Source organism: Pagrus pagrus (assembly GCF_965226575.1).
Source record: "Pagrus pagrus genome assembly, chromosome: 23".
In the NCBI taxonomy this organism is placed as follows: domain Eukaryota; kingdom Metazoa; phylum Chordata; class Actinopteri; order Spariformes; family Sparidae; genus Pagrus; species Pagrus pagrus.
Window position 1 is genome coordinate 15,772,921 of NC_140205.1, and position 13,354 is coordinate 15,786,274.

General features: G+C 43.0%; 1 protein-coding gene across 2 annotated transcripts in view; it reads left to right on the forward strand.

The window, feature by feature from the left end:
* The window catches only part of rerg (RAS-like, estrogen-regulated, growth inhibitor), a 45,699-nt gene extending 33,107 nt beyond the window's left edge, over positions 1-12,592 (forward strand). For both annotated transcript variants that reach the window (XM_084345584.1, XM_084345585.1), the window contains exons 3-5: positions 1,674-1,730; positions 9,022-9,095; positions 11,192-12,592. In XM_084345584.1, coding sequence (XP_084201710.1) covers positions 1,674-1,730; positions 9,022-9,095; positions 11,192-11,602 — 542 coding nt within the window. In that variant the 3' untranslated portion in view covers positions 11,603-12,592. The remainder of the gene's footprint in view (positions 1-1,673; positions 1,731-9,021; positions 9,096-11,191) is intronic.
* The last annotated feature ends 762 nt before the right edge of the window (positions 12,593-13,354 follow it).

A 13,354-nucleotide genomic window follows, 5' to 3' on the forward strand; every position in this document is an offset into this window, starting at 1 on the left:
TCGATTAGGGTTTGAAAAGCGTGGGCAAGAACATGAGGAGAGGAGAGGAAAAGAGCAATTGGAGTCTTCTGTTTACATGGTTGTTAGGGCTACAGATGGCGCGACGTCCCTTTTGCCTTTCGGGAAGTTGAAGTGAGACTATGTCAAATTCTTTCCTTTTACAAATTTAATGTTGAATTCATGAGAAATTCAACGGTTGCCTTATTTGATACAGTTTTGCTGCTGCAGCCTTACTCTGTCTTTTATGACCAGTAGCTTAAAAGCTAAGCCCTGGAAATATGAGGAAATCTGCCATCTCTAAATCTCACTTATTAATACGTTTTATCCCATTTGGTCATTATGTAGAGAAACAACTATTGTGGATATATCCACAACAGCCGTATTTTTAAAATTCGGGCAGAGCAGGGCTAGCTGTTTCCCTTGGCTTCCACTCTTTATGCTAAGCTAAGCTAATTGCCTCCAGGCCTTAGCTCCAAGTCATGCGACATTGAAGCGGTGTCAATCTTCTCATCTCACCCTCGCAAGAAAATTTCCCAAAATGTCGAACTGTCCTTTCACATTCACGTGGAGTCACGTGAATAAATAGCTGCATATGCATGTTTGTGTATGCCTCTAAAGCCTTAAGTAGTAGTTTCAATATTAGGTTGTCTCCTGATCCTTTTGGAAGTACTTCTGAGTCTCAGTGCCATCATGTGTTCCCATTAACCCAACTAAACGGAGAAAAGCTGCAGTGTTCAGATAAACGGCTGCAGGAACTGAGACACGCACCTCCTGCAGTGACTTCCCGGGGGGTGAAGGGGGAGCAAAACGCTCAGTGTCTTAATTGGATGTCACTGTAGGGCTCAGTTGTGAAGTACCAGCGGGCGATAATATTTTAATAAGCAGCAGAGAAGGGTTGCCGTGGCCCTGCTGATAAAACGAATCAAAAAGACGATTGGATCTTGGCGTGTGGATGAAACAGGATAAGAGCTGCTGGGAAAGACAGCCAAGTACGGGCAGAGATTTGTGTCACAGTATGATCGGCGAATGAAGTTTCCAGAGTTTCCTCAAAACCCCCTGCATTACATTTCAAATTGGTGTTTTCAGGGCTTTTACTCTGACGACCAGCACACAGACTGTTTGGTTTGTAGCTCTGCGTGATAAACAGGTAATGGCCTCCTAATTCTGCCTGAATGATGGAGATCAACATTTCCGTGCAGCAGATTACTTGTTGATGGTAAACCATTAAGAGAGTGAGTCACTGGCCTGCTGGGGATGTCTTTTTTTCTCTTTTAGTTGTGATGAAGGCTACAGCTGTAAAGAGCAGGCTAACTATCCCATATAATAGAAGCAGCTAATGACGAACAACGAGAGCAGATGTTTCGTCCTGAAGGCCGTTCAAAGTCTTTATTAGCATTTAGATGAGAAGTGTACTGAGGTGGTTTGGTTCTTGTGGTCTCTTGATGGTTATCCACAGATGATGAGCTGTTGGAGTAGACGTGTTGTCAGTGGAAGTGCATATTAGGACTGCAGGCTGATACACTCAGCAGCATTATTAACTGATGGTCGTGCACAAAAGCCTGCAACTCGACATAAACTCTGTTCAATTCTGGACACCATGAAGTCTAACATGCTCAGTTTTTGTTGTGCTGTTCTCATATTCTGAATGTGTTGTTCTCTGTTGTCCTCTTCAGCTTTGGTGGTGAGATTTCTGACCAGACGCTTCATCTGGGAGTATGACCCAACACTTGGTAAGATATCTGTTTGCTATTACTACTATTACAATGACAACATGTACTACCATCACTACTGCTGTTGTCTCCTTTTCTATAACTTCTGCACTACTGCTACCACATTTATTCATTTTACTTTTAACCTTTAGTGTAGCCTTGTCAAAGGTTAAGTATTGGTTTGACAATTGCCAACATTTTTGAAAAATTATTAACCCTCAAACATAATAATGTTTTTCAGGAAAAGAGGAAAGAGTGCCACCACTAGTTGAGCTGGTTGGTAAATCCAACTCTTCTCGAAAGAAGAGTGAAACCATCTTTTTTATTGATAAAATCCTTCAGTGCCAAACTTTGTTCTTTATGAATTACACTCTCCAGCTCTGATAACAGATGCTAAAGCAGCTAAGCTAACCTCCTGAAGAGGCGCCACTATTGTAATCAAACAAACAATTGAACTAGGCTCTGACCCCTCGAGGCATGGACACAGGAAAACCCGGGGTTCCTGTAGGGGCTCCTGGAATTGGACTTGTTCAAGCATGTCCAATGGAAGTTCAATCAGAATCAACTTCCTAGGGCCATTCCTGAGTAGTTTTTGCAGTGTGGCAGTGAATTAAACAACCTTTGGTTGTTTCAAAACACAACTTAATGTGATGCAACCAGGTTGAAAGCAGAAGATTTTGTTTCCCTGCCATCATCAGTGCATACCACAGAATTGGCCAATTCCCTACACTGTAATTATGAGGCATAAAGACATTGCTTCTGCTCGATATAGTGCTTTTCATTTCCTGGCTTTACATGGCTGGTCGGTGCATCGATTGCCCACATGGTGCTCTCTCTTTCTTTCTCTATCTCCATGTCTGTTTTTGGTGATATGAGGCGCAGCAGTTCAGCAGAGTGCAATTACTGTCAACATATAGACTACAAACAGGAACATATCCTCTCTATCCTTTTTAATAAATCACCTTTTCATGATCACATAGCCAAACTCTTATATTCCAGGTATTGAATGACTAGTTTTGGTTCAGCATAGATGAAAATTTGAGAGCAGAATCCAGCTATTAGCAGAACAATTACACCCTGGATTGCTTCATAGTATATTGTTACCGTGTGTACCGGCTTCATTCCACACATGTGCTGTACAAACCTCAAGTAGTACTAGATTTAGCATAAAAAAGAAGCAGAAAGCAGAAAAGAGCAATAACTGCCTCTTTGGTTACCACAAGAGTTAGCGTCACAACCAACAAAGCACAGCTTGAGGTTCACAAGGGGAATAACGGCGCCGTTGGATGGTGTCTGTGACCAATCAGACTGCCCGGCTGAAATTATCCGTGAAGTGGTTGGCAAGTTATTATGACCCTATTATGGGCAAATCACACAGGTGGGTGGTGTGTGTGCAGTGTGCTGGTCTTAGAAACAGAGGATTATTGCCAGAACGTGGGCGGCACTTCATCTATCTCATTATGCCTTCCAGCGTCTACAGCTCACCGTTCATCTCCATCGAGTATCTGCCTATTTACTTTGATCAGGGTCATAAATGAGCTCAGATGTTCTTTTCTACCATGAGGAATCACTGGTGTCCCCCAGGCCCTGCAGGGAAATGTAGTCCTTTGAGTGCAGGGATATGCAGAACTTCATTTTAACAGAAGAACATGCCTGATTTAGCTGGTTTGCACGTTTGCCAGCTGTGCTCTGCACACCGTGGCTCCAGCTTGTCCTGTGTCTGCCTGAGCAGATGTGTTTCGTACACTGCTTATGACAAGCATTCAAAGCACATCAGCTAGCCCAAGTAAAGGTGAAGTTCCCCCTGGATTACTGAAGAAAACAATGAAGAACAATGAAGAACATGGACGCTGCTGCTTTCCAACAATATGGATGCTGCTGCTTAACAATAAAAGCAAGTTGGATATATTGATATTGTTGGACTTCTACGTCAGTAGTCCTCGGCTCTGGAATCTTTAATCCACAGTGTAAAATCTGACAAAGTCACTTAAAGAATTGTTCTTTAATCACTTGCCTTTTTGATTTGAGTAAAGCCTATGTGTGGGAAACACTGCTTTCATTTAAAACATCTGTTACACCTAAGTTATGTGTTAGAGTGCTTAAAGAAGTATTTTACCCCTAGAAAGACGGTCTTCCCATAAACCTGGCAGTCTACGCAGTAGAAAGAAACACATATTTTTGATATTGGTGCCACATGACTAGAGAAGACTGAGAAAAAGGGCAGTGGCATTCCATTTTGCTCAAATGGTAGAAAACCTACAACAACCAGAATGCACTGCGCATGACCAATAAACACTCTCGCTGATGGGTTTGGATTTGGCTTGTTGTCTTTTCTGGAATAGAAAACAGTAAGAGGCCAGATGGTGACAAAAAAATCATATTACAGCTAAAAAAGTCCACCAAAATATATTTCAGAAAAGATCTGAGGTGATAAATAGGCAGTGTAGTAACAGAATCAACCATCTGTAGTTGAGTCAACAGCCCTAGAATTCTAAGGATGATGAGTTTTACTTCATTTGGGGGATTTTTGTCATTTGGCATCAGCAGACCTGAGGGAGCTCAGTCAGGAGAAGCCAGGTTGTAGAGGGCTTTATAGGTGATGGAGGAGTTTAAAGTGGACATGTTGCGGGATGGGGAGCCAGCGGAGGTTATGAAGAACAGGGATGATGTGGTCACTGCTGGTACGGGAGGATTCTGGAGGATGTACCAGAGAGGTCACTTTTGCAGTAGTCCATATGAAAGTAATAAATCTGTGGAAGAGAGTTTCCCACTGAGAAGAAGAGGGATGGATGGAGACGGGCGATGTTTTTGAGGTGGAATAAAGCTGTTGTGGTGACGTGCTTGACATGTTGATCAAAGGAGACGGTTCGTTCCAAGATGGATTGAGAGATTTGGTGAGAGCTGTGAGACCGATGATGATGATTTCCGGTTTGTCACAGCTCAATTTGAGGAAGTTTGTTTGGAGCCAGGACTTTACTTCCATGATGCAGTTTGTCAGGTTACAAAGGGTAGAATTAACAGGTTAATTGCGGCTCCAGTGATGGGAGCTCGTCCAAATAGGAACACAGCCATCAGACACCTGTGGTTCACTTCACTGAATCCGTCAGCAAAACAGGGAGACAATGTGGTAAACGGTGTGATTCAACTTGTTTGTTGCACTCTCTAAACTCTAACCCATTTGGCATGAATCACCAAACTGTGGCATCATGCTGTGTTCCTGCATCATGATGAATGATGCAAAAAAGACATGACAATAGATGAGTCACGATTACACAGTACCAAATCGTCCGCTGACTTTCTACGTGCATGTTTCGGGTACTAGCAGATACTGCATGTGTGCACACAGTCACAAGATGTGACAAGATGACCAGTTGCAGCTCCGTAGCACAATGAGGGACAGCAGCGGCTCACAATGTAGACAGCCATATTATGACATTATTCTTTTCTGTCCCTGCACCATTCAGCACAGAATCTCATTTCCTTCGGCACATAGAAATGAACTCTGAGCTGCTTCTACTGGCATCACAATAGCAGCTCTGCTTAATATTGTGCTACATAGCACAGAGGGGGGTTCTGGTATGCATGTTTTGGGGAAAAAAAGTGCTGTAAACGATTTTCTTCTGGGTGTAAGAGCAGTTTAGGGCAGCGTGTATTGAGTTCTGTTAGGCATGACACTTTCTCTGTCTACTTTCTACCAAAACAGCCTTCAGGCACTGAGGGGGTTTGAATTATGAGGGATGAATTGCTTGCTGCCACGAAAATTACTGCTTTTGTTTCCCTCCAAGACCTTTAGATGGGATGGTGGGGCTCTTTAAATCATCCCGGCCCTGCCCCTTGTCAGTGCATTTAGCAACTAATACACAGAGGGGTGGACGTGGACAGATCGGCTGCTGTTTGCAGCTGACAGAGTGATGACTCCTGAAATAGGCTGTCCCAAGGGCTGCTGTGTGAGACTCTGGTTCTCCCCCTCACAGATGCTCCTCATGCCTCCAGCCAAGCTGCTATAAATCACAGGTTGACTTCTGCCTCTGGCTCTCTGTGACATTTCTTTTACGTCACAGGACGCAATATACCCCTCGGACAGTTGAGCGCACCTGGGACACAGCTGGGTGGACATGGAGAGACTGGAGACAAGCTCTTGTCAATGACAATCTGAGCATCTTTTTGACAGGTCTTTAGTATTGTTGTTTGTGGTTTGAGTTTTTGAACTTCTCACTCAGCTATTTGCACACAGCTAACAATTTTAAGGATGAAAAGTAAGTTAAAAGTTTTCAGATCAATTCAGAGTTTGCTGTTAGCCAATTTAATTTGATCGAGCATGCTCATTTTGAAGATTTAAACTTAAACCTTTGTATTGAGATGGTGGTCTCATAACATAATAATTGTAAAAGCCAAAAATGATATTTCATTGGCCAGCAGGAAGATGTGTCAGCAGCTAGTTTGCTATATTCATAGACCTCTCCTAGCATTTTTAATCTAATAAAAAAACAGCTTGGTTGTATGCCGTCATTAACATACCTTGGTCCAAAAAGGCTGAAAATGTGGGAGAGTTTTACTGCTGTAGATGTGTGCTTTGTGCTTACTGGGTTAGTTTGGATCAGGGGTTGTGTGCTTTGTGCTAACTTTAGTTGCTGAAGGAGGCTGTTGTGGCTGCCGTGGCTATGTTCTTTGGCTCAGGGGCTGTGTGCTTTGTGCTAACGTTAGCCGCTAAGGGAGGTTGTTGTGCCTGCTGTGGCTCTATTCTTTGGCTCAGGGGCTGTGTGCTTTGTGTTAACGTTAGCCGCTAAGGGAGGCTGTTTTGCCTGCTGTGGCTCTATTCTTTGGCTCAGGGGCTGTGTGCTTTGTGCTAACGTTAGCTGCTGAAGAAGGCTGTTGTGGTTGTCATCGCTAACCACTACATCACGTCCCCCTACATGTAAAAAAACACCTCATATTATCATAATGAACGTAAACAACTGCTGTCAGGCTCCTATGTTAATATTGGGAAATTTTAGCTGCATTTTCTTTGCCATTCTTGTGCCACCAGCTCACTAATAGCTTTATCTGCCTAGCCTGTATTTTTTTTTCATTTGTCAGAGCATTTGATTTATTGATTGCTGTTTGGATGTTTTTCTACAAATATAACAAAATATGGAATAATTTACCAACCCTAGCTATAAATGTGTCAACAAGACAAAGATGCTGTCTCACTTTATGGTAGTTAGCTAGCTAATAAGCTGACATTGTCTAGAAACAAAATCTGTCATAAAGATCAGTTCCCAGTCAGAAAAAGAAGCTAAAATCCTAGACATCCAGATCTATGGAGGCAATGTTACCCTCAAAGCTCCCAGCACTATTTTGTCATAGAGTCATAAAGAAGTAGAAGTAGTTTTAGTTTTAATAGTAAAGTCCTGATCATTTTACTGTGCATACAATGTCTAAAACCCCCTCAGCATTAATTTTAAAATAAATGCTGGGCAGAGAAAGGAAAAAAGGGATGGGAAGAACAAGATGAAGAAATTCTGGTGTCTGGAGATTTTTTAAAAATATTGATTTCTTGACTTACTAAGCTTTCTAATACCCCCCCTTCATGAAAGAACCATGCATCAAGACATTTTAGAGTAGATAGGGCATGAGTCACTGGCTCAGAGCAATTGTATGGCTAGATTCACAAAGCCAAAAAGCTTTGAGCCAGTGCTGGCCGTAGCTCTTTGGTTGAGATAACGGCAAAATCCAGCAGGATCTCTGTCTACATGGAGGGTTTCAGGGGCTATAGGGCTCTCTGCAAGGTGTTTACACAGATGGGATTTTTACAAGGGGGGCAATACAGGCAGATAACTCCTGTGCCGGTGGAATGAAAGGTCACGGTCACAGTTCACACCTGTGTTCCTGTGCCAGGAATAAGAAGCCTTTCAGACTAGCTAGAGGTGAGGCTTAGGTCAGTGCAGGAGTCAGCCATCACAAAGACGGATCCTTCCTGGTCCAATAAACTGAAGCATTTGGTTCCAAAGACCAGGTAATGATTGAATGGAAAAGGAAGTCAGGAAAAGGGAAACATGATGTCCTTTTTAAAAAGTCTGTCTGAGCCAAGCAGAAGCCAACATGCCTCCTTGTTTTTGAAAATGCTTCTATGACAGGACACTCTAAAACCAAATGCATTTGGTCTGACTGTATCAAACCAGGCAGCAGTACTTAATGGACATGGAGGCGGTGCAGACGACCTTGAAGGTCTAGAAAATTGCAGCGTGGTCACAAATCTGACACCCATTGTTTATTTATCGCGAATAAACTGAACTTTTTGAAATGATTCTTTTTTCCTCTCATGGTTTATTTGATAGCACAGGTGAAGAGTGACAGGAAACAGGACCACTTTTGAAATTGTGTTAAAAAGGAAAACAAATGCGAGTCAAGGCACATTTACGTCAGCTGGTTTGTAGTGAATAAACACTGCACAAAGCGTAGTTTCATCAGAAGTTAGGGAGAATAGGCTATAGTACGCATGACTGCAATAAACAAGAAGAAGAGCAGAAAAGGTAGAGGTCATGAACTGGAAAAAAAACTGTTGTCTGTCTACCGTAGAAAAAGGAAACTGCTTCTTCTTCTTCTTTTCTTGGAGTGGAAACAACCGATCATTCAAAGAGTTAAATGCTCACTGTGTTAGAGCTTGGTCCATAAAGTTATTTCCATCTCCACTGAAGCACATTTACATTTAGTTAATGGCAAAAACCACTTGAAGCAAGTTAAAATTGCTGTGTTTATCTGGATGTCGTCTGCCTTCTCTAGTGTGATACTTTACCACTGTTACCAGCTACCGTTGACTATCAGTCAATTTCTTTTATTGTCGACTTGCAGGGATTTAATGTTCATATATACTTATAACTATCTCTTTATCTGTCCCGAAGTGTCGCCTCAAAGAGTGAAATACAACTGTCCAACCATTTGTAATAAATGGTTTGTTCCTTGACATCAGGGTCGGTAGCTATTAGCTAAAGGCTTTTACCTTCACACACCTCACAAAAACATCTTTTTATAGTTTTCCTCTGGTCAATAGTAAAGAAAGTGGAGTGAAGCGATGACACGCTTCATTCATGCAGGTTTCATGATCGAATGAATACAATTGGTCCTCTGAATCATTCAGATTAAAACTTGACACTGATGACTTATTGTGCGTACATCTCAAATGTCTGCCTACCTTCATACTGGTATGTCATTTAGTGAATTCATTTTACTCCCACGCTGGGAGTCACCACCATCAAATTATGATTCATATCTGATTTAATTTTGTAAAAGAAACGTACAAACTCTTTTGAATCTTGTCTTTTGTGTCGTACAGAATCAACATATCGTCATCAAGCCAACATTGACGATGAGGTCGTCACCATGGAGATTCTGGACACTGCAGGGCAGGTGAGACAAACGTTTTTATTTGAGGAATCAAACAGAAATATAAAGATCCGAGCTCCTTCATTTGACAAGGGTTTTATTTCTTCTGTTAGACTGTAAGTGTATGAACAAACTGAAGTATCTGTATCATAACTGATTCTTCAATCCTGTGCTTCCAGAGAAATGTGATGGGGTGAATTACAATGAGCTTACAGGACAGTTAGAGGGGACCCCTGTCTGCTAAATGCCTGCGTCTTTAAAACTCTATGCCCACTGGTTTGTAACACAGACTGTCTGAGTCAGCTCTGATTCTGACTCAGGAAACAGGACGCTCGCTGCAGAGCCTCAAAACACACAAGCTGAGTAACACTCAGTTGAGTTACCATCCTTTGTGTGTGAAATTACTTTTCAGAAATCTTCATATTTCCACACAATATATTAAAAATAAAGACTTTTCAAATGGCAATTTTTGTGCAAACGTGTGGCACATTTATTTCATGCCTGCAGCTCTACTTAATCCCAGTGAAGTGAATCCAGTGTGGCAGGTGTCTGTTTCCTGACATCAGCTGTCATCTCCAGTTCTGGCTGTAGACTACAACTTAAAAATTAAAAATAACCGAGGGAGTTAAACGAAATGTTATTACCAGACATCTGTACCATGCTCCTCATCTGTGCTTGAGGCCACATTAGCCACAACAGACTTTAAAACCCCATCTCTTGCATTGTGGGTAGTCATTTTTTATTGAACAGTTTTTCCAATAAACGTTTGGAACATCCCGTAGAGGACCGGATCATCATATCAAACATCAGAAATGTAAGAAGACATCTTCCTGCAAGACGTTTACAAAACCAAGAGTAAAACACCTATTACAACACCACGTGTGCTTATTTCTAATCATTTATATTCATGTGTGAATTTGTAAAACAACAACTCCCATGATCCCACGCTACTTCCGTATTTTGTTTTCATAGCAGCAGAAACGACAGACTGTGCGCTTAATACATTTCAGTATTTACAGTCAAAGAGATGAATCCGCTTTTTATTGCAGATGAAACTGAACGCTCAGGCATCATCAGTTATTTTGGAAACACACTCTGCAGTAGGAGCATATACAGAATGAAGTGAATGGCACTTTCGGCTGATAATTTGCAGTCTGACAGGAGCATTGCAGGGTCCCGGTCATGAGGGAGAGCTTGCGTAAGACCTCTGGCTGAAGATAAATATGCTGCAGTGCTGCGTAGGTGTTTGCCGGCGGCTGATTTCCCCTGCGACACTTCAGCCAAGTCATGTCTCTCTCATTACATTGTAGTCTATTTTCAGCCGGCATTAGGACGAGGCCCGTGAAGACACGGCCCCTCCTGACTCCGACTCTAACGAAACATTGTGCTGACGCCATCGTGATTTGTGGAGGTGGAGTCGTCTTGGTAGCTCATAAATTCTAGGTTCAAAAGTTGGTCAGGTATACAAACGTCAAACTTTGTGGTCCGTCCTCTGGAGGGATGTGGTCATTTTTTTAAGCTTCCTCTATCAGTAACTATGAGATGAGGGTCTGTGTGCCTCCCTGCAGACAGGTTACGATTTAAAGTCTGCCACACGACCAGTTATGTCCTTTCTTGACTGCGCAGACTGTTTCTGTTTTGAGATGATCAAATTAGGAGCACATGCTTGAGTGTTTACTTTCCTCAGACGGTTATAGAATTAAAATGGTTTAAGAAGGTGTGGGAGAGCTCAGAGACAAAGAGTCAGGAGACACAAACGCTTCTTCATAAAGGAAATAGATCTGGGTCAATGCTCGGTAGTAACTGTAGTTTAGCAAAAGTATGAGTTGATTCTTTACTGTTCACATTGTAAGAACATATCTTCTTTTACACAGGAGCAGTAATGTAGTTAAGAGCTGGTTAGGTTTAGACACAAAAACAGCAGCGGACTCAGGATGCTTGAGTGGGAAGGAGCGGAAAAATTAAAAAGGGCACCGGCTGTAGGCGGCGGGGCCACCACCTACAGCCACTGTCCACTGGAAGGGCACCCTAGAGGGCACTTAATCACGTTTTGTCCATTTCCTTCCATCCACAACCATATGTTGTGACTTCATCACCTTCATTTTGTGTCTCCACCTCAGGAGGACATCCAGCAGAAGGAGGGCCACATGCGTTGGGGCGACGGATTCGTCATCGTGTACGACATCACAGACCGGGGAAGCTTTGAGGAGGTGGCGCCGCTCCGAAGCCTCCTAGAGGAGGTGAAGAAGCCCAAAAACGTGCCCCTCGTCCTCGTGGGCAACAAGTCCGATCTGGACCACATCCGGCAGGTGGGCACAGAGGAAGGCGAGCGGCTGGCGGCCGAAATGGCGTGCGCCTTCTACGAATGCTCGGCGTGCGCCAACGAGGGCGGCGCCGTTGCCGAGGCCTTCCACGAGCTGTGCCGCGAGGTGAGGCGCCGCAAGGCCGTGCAGGGCAAGGCCAGACGCCGCAGCTCCACCACGCACGTCAAACAGGCCATCAACAAGATGCTGACAAAGATCAGCAGCTAGGGAAGAGCCACGCCACCGTCTGATGACACAAGAAATGTAAATTTTTCTCATGTAAATTCATGGCTCTGAAACGGACGAAATGTGACTGATTTAATGTGGAACGTACTCTTTACTTATTCTCTGGTCATTTTCCATTAAAAAAGGACCCGAGTGCAATATCTCATCCCTCTGGAAGAGGTTCATGATGTTGTCACTTCAGCACGGGAGCCTTAGAGGATGATTTCTCACTCAAACATTTGATCAAAATAATCCTGGACACTGGTGAGATGTGAGATGTTTCATGATGAATCATTAAACTGGTGAGGTTCTCGCATATCCTCTCGCCTAAATCACTTTGATTTAATGAAATAAGTCAGATGGCAGTCTGACACCGATGCATGCAAGCTGTCCTATTTAGCATGCTAAGAATCCGAGCATTTATCGACGTCGAACGAGAAGAGTCGTAGTTTCCTCTCTGTCTGTAGGGGGATATTGTGTTGTGCTTCGGCCCGTTTGTGTGTAACTGTTCTGTTGGCAGTGGTCAGAGAAAAATTAGATGAGAGAGCTACTATTAGATCAAAGATAACACACTGTCCTCCTCACATCGCAACCCAAGGAAAATCCCCAGAGTCGCCAATGGCTGTCTGTCAAACAAACCTGTAATGGAGTCCACGGTGTTCTGTTGACATTTAATGTTCTGCAGTGTTAGTCCAGGATGTTTTCTTCAAGATCTCCCCCTCATGGGAACCAAAGCACAGGTTCAGAACATTTTAAAGAGTAGAAGGGAATGTTTTTGCCAATTTTCTCTACACCCACAAAGGTCCATCCTGACATGTCACATGTTCTTCACAGCTGTAATTTGAAAACTGTAAACTACAGTATGTATGATATGGTATATATCCCAAAGGCATCTACAGTACAAGATACTGTATTTGTTGACATGTAATGTTTTTTCCTTTATGTATGTGACCAGCTGTGCACTTGTAATTAAAAACCAAGATATATCCCAACTATTTTCTCAATGAGTCAATATGTTTGGTGCAGGGTTGGAATAATCACCTTTGTGACTGATAGACGCCTTCAGTCTGACCATCAAACGTCATATTTACATAGTGACAGACACTCTGGCCATCTGGAGATTTTCTCCGTGCAGTTAAAATTCTGCTTGTGAACCTCATTTGCAAGCAGGGATTCATGTGGCTTTCATCGCCGGTATATTGTGTCAATGTTCAAGCTTAAATCTCAGCAACCTCCATTTTGCACGTCATACTAAAACTGCACCAACAATAAAAGAAGACAGTAAAATATTCTGTCAGGTTTTACAGCCTTTTTCAGCTTTAATGAGGAGGCAGAGAGCTCAGGCTAAAAGCTGACAGTAAAAAGAACACTTGGTACTCCGTGACTTGTTGACGTGGGGTCTTTAAAGGTCCCATATTGTAGATTGAGACATCCATGTCATTATAAAGCACGTCTAGCTGCTATATAAATACTATGAAAGTGTCAAAACGTATTCAGAAACTGCCTTTAAACAAAGCCACCAGGACATTTGTAAGGTTGTGATGTCACAACTATCAAGTCCCTTCCCCTCGGCCACGCCCCCAGCATGGCCAGGGACGCAAAAACACCAGCAGAGCTGATGCAGAAACGCGGTGGGCGGTGCCTGCTCAGGCCTGTCAGAGCTGAGTGTTCAGACAGAGGATGAATAGAGGTGCTGCAGCAGTGGACAGTATGAGAAGGATAGAGTTTTGTGTGTAAACATTCTTCCAGTAGACA